Source organism: Dioscorea cayenensis, chromosome 6 (genome assembly GCF_009730915.1).
Source record: "Dioscorea cayenensis subsp. rotundata cultivar TDr96_F1 chromosome 6, TDr96_F1_v2_PseudoChromosome.rev07_lg8_w22 25.fasta, whole genome shotgun sequence".
Classification (NCBI taxonomy): Eukaryota; Viridiplantae; Streptophyta; class Magnoliopsida; order Dioscoreales; family Dioscoreaceae; genus Dioscorea; species Dioscorea cayenensis.
Genome location: NC_052476.1, coordinates 602028 through 618808, shown reverse-complemented (window position 1 = coordinate 618808; position 16781 = coordinate 602028). Strand labels below are relative to the sequence as shown.

At 38.3% G+C, this 16781-nt stretch overlaps 2 protein-coding genes and 1 pseudogene across 2 annotated transcripts; 1 reads left to right on the top strand and 2 right to left on the bottom strand.

Moving 5' to 3' along the window:
- Window positions 1–182: 182 nt before the first annotated feature.
- On the bottom strand, window positions 183–5738 carry LOC120263956 (DEAD-box ATP-dependent RNA helicase 42-like). Its single transcript, XM_039271936.1, is given in 3 exon segments — window positions 183–5066; window positions 5068–5518; window positions 5678–5738. Coding segments are annotated over 2 exon segments (3486 nt in total). The 5' UTR covers window positions 5473–5518; window positions 5678–5738; the 3' UTR covers window positions 183–1985.
- Window positions 5739–6412: 674 nt separating this feature from the next.
- On the bottom strand, window positions 6413–8708 carry LOC120263615 (annotated as a pseudogene).
- A 1421-nt stretch (window positions 8709–10129) lies between these two features.
- On the top strand, window positions 10130–14902 carry LOC120263709 (probable polygalacturonase). The gene is given in 7 exon segments (XM_039271678.1): window positions 10130–10297; window positions 10384–10568; window positions 10570–10833; window positions 11837–11957; window positions 12831–13079; window positions 13283–13436; window positions 14152–14902. Coding segments are annotated over 6 exon segments (1485 nt in total). The 5' UTR covers window positions 10130–10297; window positions 10384–10397; the 3' UTR covers window positions 14678–14902.
- Window positions 14903–16781: the final 1879 nt, after the last annotated feature.

Sequence of the window (16781 nt, the reverse complement as noted above, 5' to 3'; positions counted from 1 at the left end):
TAATTAATTTTGAGCCATAAGTTTAACATGAGTTTTTCTCCCTTGTTACCTGTAGTTCTAAAAATCAACAAAAGACACCATATATATATATATATATATATATATATATATATATATACTGAAATTGCTTCTCCAGGATTGATTGAACATTGCACAAACTGAAGTGAATCAACCAACATGAATGCAATGAACAATACCAAAGTTTTGAAATTATTATGATAAAAATGTACACTTTTGACACACCCACACATACTAAGCAAAATCAAACATGCATCTGGACAACTAAAAAAGAGGAAGGATAAAAAAGGATTGCAACTTGAACTAGATCAGAATGGCTTTATACCTGACCTTGTACTCATTGTAGCCTTTTTCCAGCCCATCCAGAATGGCGAGGAGGAGGCAGACAACATGCGATGATTCAAGCTTAACTTATCAATCTCAACCAATAGATAGAAAACTGGGAAAGACTATCAGTATCAATCAATAGGAAAATCGGCGGAAAACATCATATTTACTTAAAGAAAAGTTGAAAGAATGTCGGTAGGCAGGAATGGTTACATTGGAACTGATATCCAAGCTACCAAAGAGCCCTGGATGCTCCCATCCAAACCTACAACAAGCACAGATAAAATGGTATCAAAAGACAACAGGCACACACATATGGTGGGTTGAAGAAAAAAATCTAGGTCCCACCGTCTGTCTTGCCAGTCAGCTTGCCACCATGTTGGTCAGTGCGGTTGCAGAACCAAGCAGAAGTATAGACCATTTCCCTCGCGTAAAAGGATGAAAAGGAAAAAAATCAAACCGGGAGAAGACATCCAAAATTCAAGAAGACAATCAAAATGTCTTTGCCAATCACAGCAACTCAACAAAATAAGTTAGTGACCAATGTGCATGATAATGAAACAAAGGTTGAGTTTTACAGGAATCCCTTAACAAGCCAGTTCAGTTTGTGAAGGCCAAAAAATAAAAGATCTACATGATTCGGATTTGACAAATGGTTGGAGGCATGCTTAAGAAGTACATATACCAAGACAATACACATCTAATCTAGGTTCTCTCCGAGACTGCAGATTTAGGAATACCAACAGAAAGTAGTTCACACAGAGGTCATCAAAATTCAAACTAAGCCAGGAAAAGCAAAAAGGAGTTCGGCAGAGGAAAGATCAATACACAACAACAGCTTACAGCAAAGCGTACAACTCTAGATAGTTTAACAAGTGATCCATGGGGGCAATCAGATGGAAACTTCACTAGCACTGAATTTTGGATTGTCACATTTCTATAATCAGTTAAAAATTCAATGAAGTTCACTAAGACTCTGCCTAATTATACAAGGGGCTTACCATAAAGATGAAGAAACATTGGCTAGCAAAAGGATAAATCAGTTTCTCCTTTGAAGATGCAGAGAAGGTTGAAAAAGAACTAATAAGTACTTATGATTAATAAACAAGAAGGCAGCTTAATCTCATGGCCAAAACAGGTAGACTAACTCCTCAGCCACACTGAGATAATAAATTATTATGAAGGATTCATATCACTGACAAGCAACGCACGAGATAATTTTATCCAATCTCTGATTTTAATAATACAACCATAGCATGCCAACTCAAACACGTGGAACAGATTAAAATATAATATTGCATCCCCTAAATCCTGAGAACAGATAGGACAGTGCAATCAAATGATAGAATTCTTCTAAGGGATCCCCAAAGGTAGAAACAAGAGCAATATGCAAAGGACCAAGAACAAATGAAAATAAAAATCATATTGTAAGACATGTGTAAACAATAAGGATCCATATTGAGGTTTCATTTTGTGTCCAGATAAGAAACTAACATAACTAATTAACAGATGCCAAAAAAATACACCTTTGCACATGAAAAATGTCAGTAACAACAGACTGAAACTATATCTGTCACAATTAAAAATAAAGTCATATGAAGCATCTCATTCTCATAGACTAATACCAATAGGAGCATGCCTTAAATGACAGAATACTTGCCTGGTTGGGCGGCACCAGGGAGAGATAATGCTTGAGCTGTGTAATCCTCTAGCACTCGTTTTACTTCAGCTTTAGCTTTCTTCACAGAAGACTCGGTCGGGCCTTCAATGAATAGGTAAAGCTTGCGTTCTCCTGGACCAGGAATTTTACCAGGAGGAAAAAACTGCCCCCGCGTGGTGATTGCAGCTCCCGTCCAATCTGAAATTGGACCCAAGGTCTCTTTGTGGGTAATTTTCCAACGAGCATTCTGGGGGAAATCATTAATCTCCAGTTCGGCTTCATAATGCTCTGGCATGGCATCAGCATGGATCCTTGCCAAATTGTGTTGTAGATTAATGGCAGCAGCTAATGCAGTGGCCCGAGCAGCAGCTTCATTAGGCACACCCACAACAGGGAGAGACGGAGCCACAGATTGGCCTGGTACAACCGGGATTGGCACAGCAGGCAAATTCCCAGTAGGCATCAACACAGATGTAGTGGCAGGAGCTGTCAAAGCAGCAGCTTTAGCAGCTGCTAACGCAGCAACTTGAGCAATAGAAGTAGCCTGTGAAAGATCTCCTCCAGCTTTCCGGATCCCTTCATCTTCAGAGTCTGAATCTGATTTATCCTCCTCGAATCCAAATTCTCTAGCTTGAGCTTTCTTCGCAGCCTTCCTTGCCTCATCCTCCTCTTCATTGAACTTGAAACCACTTCCTCCATAGCCAGTTCCATGAGCATGCTCCATACCCTGATTCACCTTTGCCATAAACCCATCAGCAAGCGCCTTAAGATCTTCAGGAACAGCTTGTTCTGAAAGTTCCAAAGCTTTCACAAGATCAGGAGCATATCTCGCATCTTCCTCTGAAATAAATGTGATAGCACAACCCTTCTTTCCAGCTCTCCCTGTTCGGCCAACCCGATGAACATAGTCCTCATAATGGTTTGGGACATCAAAATTAACCACCAGCTCAAGTTCCTTAACATCAAGACCTCTAGCAGCAATGCTTGTGGCAATCAACAAGTTGCAGACGTTGCTCTTAAAATCAGATATGGTACTCTCCCGATCTGTCTGGTCCTTCGCCCCATGAAGTGATAGACAAGGATAGCCATGTCTGATTAGTTCCTTGAACAAGGAATCACATTTGTCTTGTGAATGGACAAAGACAAGGATTTTCCCCTTCTCGTACCATTCTCCCAAAAGTTCCAAGAGTCTTAAAAACCTTTCATTTTCTGGTCTGACTTCAACCAACTGGGTTATATCTTTGTTAACAACACTCCTTCCTCCAACCTGAACTTCAGCAGGTTTGTTCAACACCTTGCGCGCCAAGATCTCAACTTGCCGAGGAAAAGTCGCCGAAAAGAGCACAGTCTGCCGGTCCGGTCGGGTATTCTGGACTATCCTTGTAATTTGAGGCTCAAAACCCATATCAAACATTCGATCAGCTTCATCCATAACCAAGTAGGTCACTCTGCGAAGGTTTGTTATTTTTCCACCACTGGTACAAAGGATATCAATCATTCTTCCAGGAGTGCAGACAACAATTTCAGTACCTCGCTTCAGTTCACTTATCTGTTGTGCAACACCAGAGCCTCCATACACAGGCACACACCCTATATTCAAAACCTTTGCAAATTTCTTGATATCACTGTGAATTTGTTGCACAAGCTCCCTGGTTGGAGCCATTATAAGCGCAATTGGCCCATCTCCAGAATTCAGAGGTGGCTGGTCTTTGATATGCCTCAACATTGGCAGCACAAAAGCTAGCGTTTTACCAGAACCAGTCTTCGCAATTCCAATGCAGTCTCGGCCACTCATAATTATAGGAAACGCCTGAGCTTGAATAGGCATAGGCTTCTCAAAATTAAGTTTCTTAATTGTATCCAAAATCTTGCTTGTCAATCCAGTTTGGTTCCATGTTTTAATAGGCTTTGGCACGTCTTTCCCATGAACCTTCAACTCAAGTTGTTTTCTATAGGCTGCAACCTCCTCAGAAGTCATCTTGGATATCTCCTTGACTTCAATGTAGAAATTTTTCCTGAACTCTGGGTACTTTATCTTCGAGTGGTCCACAATAGACAACTTCTCAACCTTCGTTTTCTTCACTCGTTTCATGAAATCATCATCATCTTCATCTTCAAGATTTACTTCATCATTCTCAAGATCGCCATAATCAGAGTCAGAATCATCACTGGGAAGTATCCTGCCAACAGAACTCTTGGCCGCCTTCCTTGCTTGATTTCCATTACTAAGACCATCCTTTGAAGCCTTCTTCTCAGTCTCGGTTATCTTCTCCTCAGGTTTCACAGCATTCTCAGAACTGTTGTTCAGCTTCTCAACTTCGGGCAACACCATCGAATTCATAAATGCATCCAATGGGTCAATTTCCTCCTCTTCATTAGCACCATCAGTTGTTCCATCAGGCACAACATTCCCATCTCCTGAATCAACATTCATCGCATCAGCATCCTCGACACTGGGTTTCACAGAATCTTCACCTGCTGCTGTATCTTTCTCATCCACCTTAATAGGTGCAGACTCATCATCATCAGACTCACCCTCCAAGGTCCAGTTCTTCCCAGACTTGGGTTCCTCATCTGCATTACCCTCACCCATCTTCTCTCTCTCCTGTTCCTCTTTCTTCCTCTTTAACTCTTGCCATTCCTGAACTCTCCGCCGCCTCTTATCCATCTCCTCATCCAGCTTGCGCTGCTCCTCCTCCATATCCTCCTCACGGGTCTTCTTTTTCTTCTCCTCGTGATCCTCTGCCTCCTCTTTGTGCCTCTCTGACCGACTACTCCGTTCACGATCTCGCTCCCTGGAGTCTTCCCTCCTCCGCCTCTTCCTCTCATGGTCCCTTCCATCCTCCTCTCTATCCTCATCCCGTTCCCTTTCTCGACGCTTCTCCCTGGTCCTCTCCCGCTCCCTCTCCTCCCTTTCCTCCCTCTTTCTAGCTCTCTCCTTCTCCCTCTCTCTCTCTTCCCTCTCTCTGGCCCTTTCCTTTTCCCTCTCTTCCCTTTCTCTAGCTCTTTCCTCCCTCTCCTTCTCCCTCTCTTCCCTTTCTCTAGCTCTTTCCTCCCTCTCCTTTCTCCCTCTCTCTCGTCCTCTCCTTTTCCTTCTCCTCCCTCTCTTTATCCTTCTCCTTCTCCTCCTTGCCCACATCCTTCTTGGCCTTGTCCCGCTCCTTCTCTTTGTGCCGCGAATCTCTATCCCTGCCACGATCCCTATCCCTATCCTTTTCCTTCTCCGACCTGCGAGCATCCCGATCGACAAAATCACCATTCCTATCCCTTTCACGGTCCTTCCGATCTCTATGCTTCTCCCGGTGCTTATCATCAGAACTCCTCTCCCTCTCCGATCGCCTGCTCTCTGGCTCGACAGAATCCCTATCCCTATCCCTCCCCTTCTCCCTCTCCCGGTGCCTCTCCCTCTTTGACTCCTCCTTCCTCTCCCCATCCTCCCTCCTCGACCGATGCTTCACCTCCTCCATCCTCCCCTCTCCCAGACAACTCGATTCAAATCAATCCAACAAAACCCTAGAAATCCAATTCCATCCCCATTAAAACCAAAAAAAAATTTAAAAAAAAATTTAAAAAAATTACCACAATAATCCAGCACCAACACGAGAAGAAATGGGAACAATCGAAACCCTAGAGGACAAAGAGAATGATAAACCATGGAAGCAAAGCACAAACCTTGAAGCGGCTTCCCTCTCGAAGGAAACCACGGCAGTGACCAGCTCGCGAAACCAAAAAGGCCTTCCTTTTATATATATATATATATATATATATATATATATATAAGGGCCCCTCAAGTAATAGTGGGAATGAGCTGAAAATTTTATTTCCTTTATAAATTTTTATTTTGAAATAATCCACTTTTTAGTTAATTTACTAATTTTGATTCCATTAATCATACCATATATATATACACACACACGGTTTAGTTGTTATATAGATGTTTACTTTTTATTTTTTTTTAGTTTTTACAATATTTTTATGTACAATTAATTTCTCAGAAGTTGAGTCATTCTAGTCTGCGATGTAGATGAGCAAATGTAAATTACAAATATTTAATTGAACCTAAAAATATTGCCGTGGATTAGAACAATTCAACTCGACCAAATACGAATACTTAATTGTATCTAAAAATATTACCGTGGACTAGAACGACCCAACTCGACCAAATATGAAAACTTAATTGTACCTAAAAATATTTAGAATGACTAAAAACACAGAAAAATACACAATTAAACACGAATCTTTACATGTATGTATATATAGTTTATTACTATTGAAGCAATACATAATAATTTTGTTTTTCCTTTGAGAAGCAACACATCATCGGTTTTTCATTTGCATATATAACAGATCAAACACATTACTCCTCCATCTAATCATAACATACACATACACATACACATGATACAATCACGATACAGGAAATAACTCATTGTCATCATCCTCATTATCATCAAACCTCCGTCGAGCCGATTGTGAAGTACTCCGTACATAATTCTCGTGCCGATTTCCGGCATAACCATCTATTGTTGTAGCAGCAATCTTTTCGATCCGATGAAGAGCCTCCACCATGTCCGGTCTCCTGTCCGGGTCCGGTTCAACAAAAGCCAAACAGACCCGAACCAATTGTTGCATAACCGTAATTGAAGCCGGAGCAATTACAATCTGAGGGTCCAATAAATCAGACTCATGACCTTCTGCAACAGCTGACCGAGCCCATTGCACCACATCAGTACCACCCTTTGGTGTTATTCAGATACTGAGAAGGAAATTTGCCTGTAATTAGCTCTAGGATTATGATCCCGAGGCAATACACGTCTGATTTGTTTGACACGTGGTGACCATTGAGAGCTTCAGGCGATTTGAAAGCCAACATGGTCAGCGAAGCTTGAGGAGGGTTGACCAAAGAGATGAAGCCATAGTCAACGATCACAGGTTCAAAGTCATTGTTAAGTAGCACGTTGCCAGACTTCAGATTGCCATGGGGTACGTCCATGAAGGGTGCAAGCTCTGCATGGATATATGCAACTCCACGTGTGATTCCTAATATGATCTTCATACGTGTTTGCCAGTCTAATGCTGCATGGTCTACCCCTTGATTTCCTTCAAAACAACATATATATACTAATTAATTAATTACACGTAGATATATATATATATATATATACATGTTATGTTATGATAATTAAGTACCATGAAGTACGTAGAGCAAGCTTCCTTTAGGCATGTACTCAGAGACAAGAAGCTTCTCTTCTTTCCTATAATGGTAAGCCAAAGGTGGCAAAACATTGGGATGATTCATCCGGCCCGAGACGCCGCATCTCTGTCTCAAAGCCCTGACGTGATGCCCTGTTCATATCTTTCATCCTCTTCACGGCCACCGGCAACCCCGTCGGCAACACCGCCTTGTAAGCAGACCCCAACCCTCCACTCCCCAACACCTCCGCCGCAGCCTTCATCAAATCAGACAATGTTATTGGTCCTTTCTCTTCATTCACCATCACTAGCTCCACTGTATTTCCATCCACCTCTTTAGCTCCTCCTCCTCCTCCTCCTCCTCCTCCTATGTCAATGCTCCGATGTATAGAGCTGTGAGCTTGGGAGGAATCTCCGGCGAGTGATTCCGAAGGGTTTAGCTTGTGATTCAGCGTGCTGTAATCATCCCCTTCATCACCTTGATGAGCGAATGCTAGACCCCATATGATAACTCCGAAAAGAAAGAACAAATATTATACCTATATATTGAAAACATTAAAACCATAACATATTAATAAAAATAAACAAAAAACATAAATAAAAACTCAAGAACATTTGAAATCTCATGATACCAAGCATGATTAACCCAATGGTATCAGTCACAGTATCCGTCGCGCCTTGTTCTTTAGAGACAGCGGCGGCGGCAGCGAGGATGGTTTGCATGGTGAGAGATTGGGCGTCGGGTGACGGTGCCGGTGCCGGTGCTAGCGCTGGTGGTGAGTTACACGGTTTATTCACCAAAGGTTCTCCACACAAACCAGGGATTACCAGCAAATGCACTAGCATCAAACTTAGCAGCGCTGGCCGGAATCCTTCCTTCCAATGCATTATGAGAAACATTGAATGATTTCAATGCTTTGAGAGATGCAATATCAGGGATGGAACCTGAGAACTGGTTTCCTTCAAGATAGACAATGATGAGACTTTTAGCTTGGGATATTGAGATTGGGATTGCGCCGGAGAAGTGGTTTCCGGCGAGGTAGAGTTTTCTCAGGCGAGTCATTTTGGAGAAGAAGTTTGGAGGAATGATGCCGGAGAAATTGTTAGCTTGGAGGTAAAGAGCACGGAGAGTGGTGAGGCTGGAGAGGGAGTCAGGGAGAGGACCGGAGAGGGAGTTTCCGGCAAGGGAAATGGCTCGGAGACCCGGGAGTTGTTTGAGAGAAATGAGATTGAGCTTGCCGGAAAGGCCGAGACGTTCAAGACGAAGGCCGGCGACGAAGCCGTTCTGGCATAGGACGCCGGTCCATGTAGCATTGGGATTGCAAGGAGACGTGTTTGGGAGCCATGAAGAGAGGCCTGGGGCATTGCTTAGAGATTGCTTGAATTGGATAAGAGCTGCTCCTTCTCCGGCGCCGTCGATGGCCGTGGAAAACGGTGAGAGATCGAGGAGAACGATGATGATGATGATGATGATGGTTGCTATGAATCTCACGGCCATGGCCATGGCCATTGACTGGCCGGAGAAGAATGATGCCCGGCCTTTGATTTTCTCCTTTTTTTTTCTTTTTATATTTTTTTCTTTTTTTATTTTTTTAGAAATTCTTTTTTACTTACATACCCTTTTGCCTTAATTGTTTTTTTATTATTATTTGATAATAAATAGAAAAATTTTATGTGTTTTTATCTAAATATTTAACATGTCATACATATAGTTATAACCATCATTTAAGTAAATAGTGAAAAGTGTAGTGATTTTTATTGAGTTATTAAATAATTAAATATAATAAGGGTATATGTGTAAAAATACACGTAAAAATTTCAGTGGTTGATACGTGATTGGACGTTGCTGTTCTTGACCGGGTCAAATAAAATAGGAAATGAGTTTTGACGAATTTACGAGCCTTTTTTTTTTACTGTTTTATTTTGTTTATATGTGCTTTAACTCAGCTTTAACTACGGAATTCAATGGCTCTGTGGTCCTGTGTATCCTGTTTATGTGTCGGTTGCTTTAAAAAAAATTATTTTAAAAAATCATATATTGTTCTGAAATTCATAAATTAAATTAAATTTGTATAGTTTATTTACACTTTTTTAATATATATTTTCTTAGTACTCAAGATTATATTAATAGAGAACGATCATTTATGCACCGGTCTAGATTTTAAATCTTAATAAGTTTGTTTTTCAACTGTTGAAATGTTAAATCGTTCCATTTAATGGTCTTTATCAAGTTTTGAATTTTAGATAAACAATAATATAATAAAAAAATAAAAATAAAAATATACAGTATTTTAATAAAAAACAAATCATTTACACACCATCATAAATTTTAAATCTAAATAAGTTTATTTTCAACCATTTAATGGTCTTCATCAAGTTTTGAATTTTGATAAATAATAGTGTAATAAAAATAAATAAATAAAATGTACCGTATTTTAATATAAATCATCAAATACTAAATCTACAATTAAACTAAAATGAACCAAAAACAAAGCAATTTTTTTGGTATTGTTGATTGAGTTACTACAGTAAAAATCTGTCTGTCTCTCATCTTTTTTTTATTAAACTATGGTTACGTTAGTCCGTGAGGATGTTTTCTCATATTTTAATATATATATATATATATTTTTTGAGAATTTAAAACCAGAAGAAAACAAGCAATCATGTGCATGAATTCCCTGGAAAATCTGTCATCCATGTGCTAATTAATACACACTCAAACTCCGCCAAATGATTTAATTAAACCAATATACTTCATAACAACCTCTCCATCACCCTATTAATAATATTACTTAATTATTCTTAATTAATCAACTAATCTCATCTCATCTCAACCGTAAGATCAGAGATGAACGGTCATTATAAATTAATCAAAGTTAAAGGGTATTTATGCAAAAAGTTCTCATCTTCTTCAGTACTCACACTCTTTGTGTGGTATCTTGATCTCGCGTCATTCACGCCCGCCCTTTTGAGGATCAAAAGAGAAACCCTCGAGATTTTTGAAATTCGAGATTTTTCAGCGCGAATGCTGCGATTCAATCCCTATTTTCGACTATTTTAGTGGATTTCCTGGTTTCAATCGAAGAGAGCCACCGATCGGTACTAATTTCATCTGTTGCCTTGCAGAGAATCCCTAGATTCATCTCCTGCTCTGATTTTTTCTTTGAAATTTTTTTTTTTTGCAGTTTTGTAGGTATCGATGGTGGAAATCTTCTCTTCGAGTGGGAGATTTCACATCCATGGTCACCGGCGGTGGCTGACTGGGAGGATCCCGGCCCACCGGGCGTTTCTTATCGTGCTCTGGATCGTGGGATTCTTTTTGGTGTTTATATGGCAGCGGAGCTCGGTGAGCGACAGCGGAGCACGGATGAAATTTCTGGCTTCGTGCACCACTGTATCCGGTGCCAAAGCTCCGGCCGACAGCGTTCAATTTAACGGATTTCGGGGGAGTTGGAGATGGAGTTACCCTTAATACTGAGGCCTTTGTGAGGGCGGTGGCGCAAATAGCGACTCTTGGGAGTCAGGGCGGCGGGCAGCTGAACGTGCAGCCTGGGTTTTGGCTCACGGCCCCTTTCAATCTCACCAGCCATATGACCTTGTTCTTGGCCGAAGGGGCTGTTATTCTTGGAATTCAGGTAAAAAAAAAAAAATTATTTAATGGCATTCTTTGAATTTTGGAAATTTTGGATGAAGAGGAAGATTGTTGTTTTGAATTTATCTTTGTTTGGAATCATACACAGAAGAAGGGAATCAATGATAGTTTGCGTCCAAATAGAATTACAGGAAAATAAAAGAGACTTGAACAAAATTGGTTTTTTCTCTTAAAACATTATTTCTTTTGGGTGTGTGTTTGTTTGGTGGATTTCGTAATTTGAATACTGTATTTATTAGGGATTTTGATATTCATCTTCCAGCTAGCATGTTGAATATAAAATGAGATAATTTCCTTTATGATTCACTGGTCAATGATAGTATGGTCTCACCTTTTGAGGCACAGTTCCTCTTGTTGAAGTATGCTTAAAATTAAGAGGCCTACACAGTTATGATAGATGCACAGTTGAATCTCTCTTGGTCTTTATAGTTCTAGGTTCTAAAGTTTCCTAGCTTCTTTAATGCAGCAATACCTACAATGAGACATGATACATGTCATAGCGTGTATAGAGAGTTTTTTTTATCTGTGAATGGAATATTGTGTGAACACCTTTAATTGGTCTAAACGCTTACCTGAAACTGACCATTTCTATCATGATTCTAGTTGTTTGTTATCCAATCTTGCCTTTTAGTTTACTGAATATTACTTAATGCTGAAAGCACCTCACCGTCGTTTCTAGAAGTGAGACGCATTTTGACAAAATTTATTGTTCTCGAATCATTGATTTAACCTGCATGTAGGAGTATAGGAGAGGGATTCGATCATTTGTTTGTCTTATACTGTAGTACTAAACAGTAAATTTCTCATTCTCATTGATTAACATTACCAGTCAACAAAGTTGAGTTGCCTTGTGACCTGTTGCCAGGATTTTTTTTGGATAAACGAGGAGTAAATTGTGCAGCATCTGTTTTTTCCGCTTTTATTAAAGCATGGTCATGGAAAAGAATGCTATAATTTTTGCTCAGAAGTTTGGTGGACTGTAACAGGACGAGAATTACTGGCCATTGATGCCTGCACTGCCATCTTATGGATCTGGAAGGGAACAAGGGGGACCTTGTTATGCTAGTCTGATTCATGGTCAAAACCTCAAGGATGTGGTAATAACAGGTTTGTTTATGTACCAAGAACCTTTCCTATTTATGTTTTTTCCATCATCCAGCATGCGTTTCCTTTTAATATTGACCAGCCAATGCATTGGAGACAAACAAGACAATATAGAAATCTTTAAGCACTGAAGTCCAGAAACTATATTGGGGCTCCACATTGATTATGGTTGCCTTATAGTAATTAACCTTTAGAAATTAAGTGTTATAAAGTGATTAATACCATTACTAAGACAATGTGTTATCCTGATTTTACAATTGCTAAACCTTACTATATGAATGGCATAATACTATGATGGATTTTTGTAGGGACTTAACATTTTTCTTTTTTTAATTCCTCATATCAAGTGATGAATTTCTTCTTTAATGTGTTTGATTAATAATAGAAGTGGTCTGGGTCTGGTGAAACAACAAATATGTTGAAGTTGGTTTAGTTTGATGTGATTATATGTCAATAACAAACCATGTGATGGTTCTTTAATGATATTACAAAGCAAATTTTGAATATCTTCTGAAGACTAAACATGTCATAAAAGCTCTTATTAAAACTTAAGGGTTCTGCTTCTGCACGCTTTCTTGCTATTTTTATAGCATATACAATAAGTGTAGAGCAATACAAGTAAATGGGCAAGCAACTTCCCTTGCCTATCATCCGGCCCTCTATTTTGTTTATTCTAGTTTCAAGGTAAAATAACTCCCGTTGATTTTGTATGGAACTTGATATGCATTATGATAAATGAAGCGCATTTTCATTACGATTTGATCTTTCTATTCATTCACTTCTGTTGAATAGTTGACATCTGTCTTGCCATTGAACCAGCTGATGGCTGAAACAGATTTGCTTCCTTGATTAAGTTGTCCTTCCCTAATGCTGTAGGACACAATGGTACAATACATGGGCAAGGCCAATCATGGTGGACAAAGTTTAAACAAAAGCTTCTCAGGCATACAAGAGGCCCCCTTGTACAGCTCATGTGGTCCAGAGACATTGTTATTTCCAATATAACACTACGTGATTCTCCTTTCTGGACCCTTCATCCCTATGATTGCAAGAATGTAACTATTTCAGATGTCACCATCTTGGCCCCTGTCTCTGGGGCTCCCAACACAGATGGAATAGATCCAGGTAAATTTGTTTTTGTTTTTCTTTTGGTTATTAATATGTTTAAGCCAGTTCCTGTTTCACCACTCTGTTATTCTGCTTGGGTGTAGTTCTGGACTTGGTCTAATCAGTGAAATCTGAACAATATGGTGGCACAAATGCACGTTTGTACACTGACAGCCTATTCATAACTTTTGGATTTTGATTTCTGTTTGTTGATGGTTCAGATTCTTGTGAGGATGTGGTGATTGAGAATTGTTACATATGCGTGGGAGATGATGGAATAGCAATAAAGAGTGGCTGGGATCAATATGGAATTAAATATGCGAAGCCATCTGCCAACATTTTAATTCGCAATGTCATAGTTCGTTCTGTGGTCAGGTGTGTTTCTGAGCATGATCTACATTATGTGCTTACTAGTTACCATGTCAAATGAGCCGCTTTTATTGCCACTAATTTTTTCATGACCTTCGCGTTGGACTTGCAGACCTGCAATTGCAATACATTTACTTACACAAAAAACCAAGCACGTAAAAAGCCAACATGAGCTACTATTACCATGTTCTTTCTAAGAAATTGGTTAAGATTGCATTATAAATTCCCATTTTTTAATCTATTAGAACTGGCTAAATTTTTTTATTAAGCAAACAATTTTGTCCAATAAGAGTGTCCTCCATTGTATGCTATGTGGCTGGAAAGCTGACTTTCAGTTAAATGTTGCATGACCTGATCCAGTGGATAAGACATGAAGAGTTGGTTCAGCACTAGAAGTGTCTTATTTATGGCAAAGTCTTATGCTGTACAATGTTTTAGCACTGTATCATATTTTTAGTAGCTTCTCATGCATTCACCATGTTAGTTCATACAAGGTGAATTTCCTTCATGGAAACAGGCCTTCTGGCTTGTTGGTTGGGTCATTGCAAGTTTTCCCAATAAGTTTAGAGAGTGGAAATCAGGTAAACACGTAGTATTTGATAAATTCTTCTGTGATTGTATCGGAACGTATAATATAGATTATAGTCATCTTTTGTTTTTTTTTCCTATATTCTGTTAAAGCTTAACATATGAATGATGATGACTCATTTGTCACTTGCAGTGCTGGAGTCTCAATAGGCAGCGAGATGTCTGGAGGAGTTTCAAATGTCACAATCGAGAACCTTCATGTCTGGGAATCTAGACGTGGGGTGAGGATTAAAACTGCACCAGGGAGAGGCGGCTACGTGCGAGACATCTCATACAACAACCTCACATTTGACAATGTACGTGTCGGAATTGTCATCAAGACTGACTACAACGAACATCCAGATGAAGGCTTTGATCCCAAAGCTCTACCTACAATTGAGAGGATTAACTTTAAAGGCATCCACGGCCAGGGGGTTCGCGTCCCAGTCAGGATCCATGGCAGTGAAGAAATCCCAGTGAAGAACATCAGCTTCAAGGACATGTCAGTAGGCATAACATACAAAAAGAAGCATATATTCCAATGCTCCTTTGTCCAAGGCCGCACAATTGGTTCTATTTTCCCTTCACCATGTGAAAACCTGGACAGATACGATGAACAAGGGAACCTGGTGAAGCACTCTGTCTCGCAGAACAATACTGACGTTGACTATGATTTCTGAGAGAAATTCTTTTGTTCTTTATTACAAGAAGTCCGGGACACAGAGCAATACTATCAATATATATTTTCTTCTGTTGTAGTTGTTGTAGGAATTGCTGTTGTTGTTGTTCATTCACTTGAGATATGTACATATAGCAAGACATTTTCTCAGTTATATTGTAACAAAAAAAATTGTTTGGCAAAACCTTTTCTTAATGATAATGGCAGGTTTTAGTTTTAAAGCAAATGTCGAATTGTTGGGACTAACGGATTGTTGTTGTCGTCTTTCATGATGTTTGGATCAGTATTTATTGGGCATGTTGAACACATCTTCATGTTTTGGTATCATTCCTACATGATAATTGTGGGAATCTACTTCTCCATTGTATGAATAATATTTTATGAGGAACCAATTGAAACTGCACCATTTAAATGAGAAATAATTAATACACATGCTTAAATAATTTGAAGAATAACTAATTTTAAATTTGAAATTCCATCTAATCTTTATTGCATCTTAAACACTGGGAGATGATCTCACGAAATTGATTCCAGTGATAATTACTATAAAACCGAGATGACTCGACCTCATCCGTTAAATTGCTTTGATTTAATAAATTTTAAAGTAAAATACATGAATTTTTTAAAGTAATTATCAACTAATCCTATATTATATAATAAAAAAATAATAAAATCTATAAACCCATCACTAAGAATGGTTATGTGGTAGTTACCAAGGAGCGAGTCAGAATTCCTTAATTGATAATAAACATTAACTAGTTTTATAACAAAAAAAAAATTGTTTTTATCTCAATACAAAAAAACTAGATAAACAGTAAGACTATGTTTTTCCTCTCTTGGTATCTATTTTTTATTTTAATCAATTCATGATTTATTTATTTCAAGAAAAAAAAAATCAAAGCAATACTTATTGACTTGATTATATATTTATAACAACAATTGAATTGAATTTAAAAACAACAACATTAATTGATTTCAAAATTCACAAACCTCATACTAATTGATGTCAATTTCTTAATTCTTAAATAAAGAGAGCACATGGCAAGAAGACCATGACCAATAAAAAGATCATTATAATAAAAATATGAAAGTCCAAACTCCACGCTAAACAAATTTAGTCCTAAGATTCCTAACTTAGCATTCTTGGTCACAATTTGGCCAAGTCTTCATGTATTAGTCTAAGACACGTGTCACTCTAAGATAGCCATTGCACTCGGTCTCACGTTGGCTGAGTCTCCGTGTATTGGTGTTAGACACGTGTCTTTATTCAACAACCATTGCACGAAATGCGGCACAATGAGTGGCTTAGAGGGCTATGAGTTGGCTTGCCGCCTACCGACACGACCTACGATGTCACACATTTATCACGTGATTTTTTTTTTTTAAAAAAAAATCCAACGGAAACGGCGGAAACAGCGTGGAAGCCGCTAAAAAGACCTTTGAGCGGGCCCCACTATTTTTATATTATTTAAAAACTTTTTAATTTTTTTAAAAAAAGATCCTTTTGTTTATTGATTTATTTGTTTATTTATTCTTAAATTTGTCTTTTAGGCGGAACTAGAGCTCATATTTATATTGATAATAATAATTAATTAATAATGATTAAAAATAAATAATTTTTTAATCATGATTTATAGAAACAACGGGCTCTTTCAAGCACACAGACTCAATAATTCTAAATTATATGTATTCTTTTGCATTCACATCCCTACAAAATCTCAAAATTATAATAATTTAATTACATTTTTTAAGGTTTTTTTTAATTAGTTATAAAAATGATAATTATATAAAAAATAAATAACACATATTTCACATGTTAAACTAGAAACCTTATAAACATAGCAAGGGCAATTTGAAGATTTGAAAGGGATGTATACGAAAAATGTTTTTTTAATTAATTAATTAATTAATTAATTAATATTGTGTCCAAGTTGAAGGATTCAATTGGACTTTGTCTCCTATTGTTACAACTAATTAAAAGCACGTGTTTCATTCCTCCAAATAATTTTCAAAGCATGCTCTTCTTATCTTTCCCACAACCTCACAAAAATAAGAATCACGTTACCCATAACTTTCTCTCCTTTTTTTTAAAAAAAAATTAAATA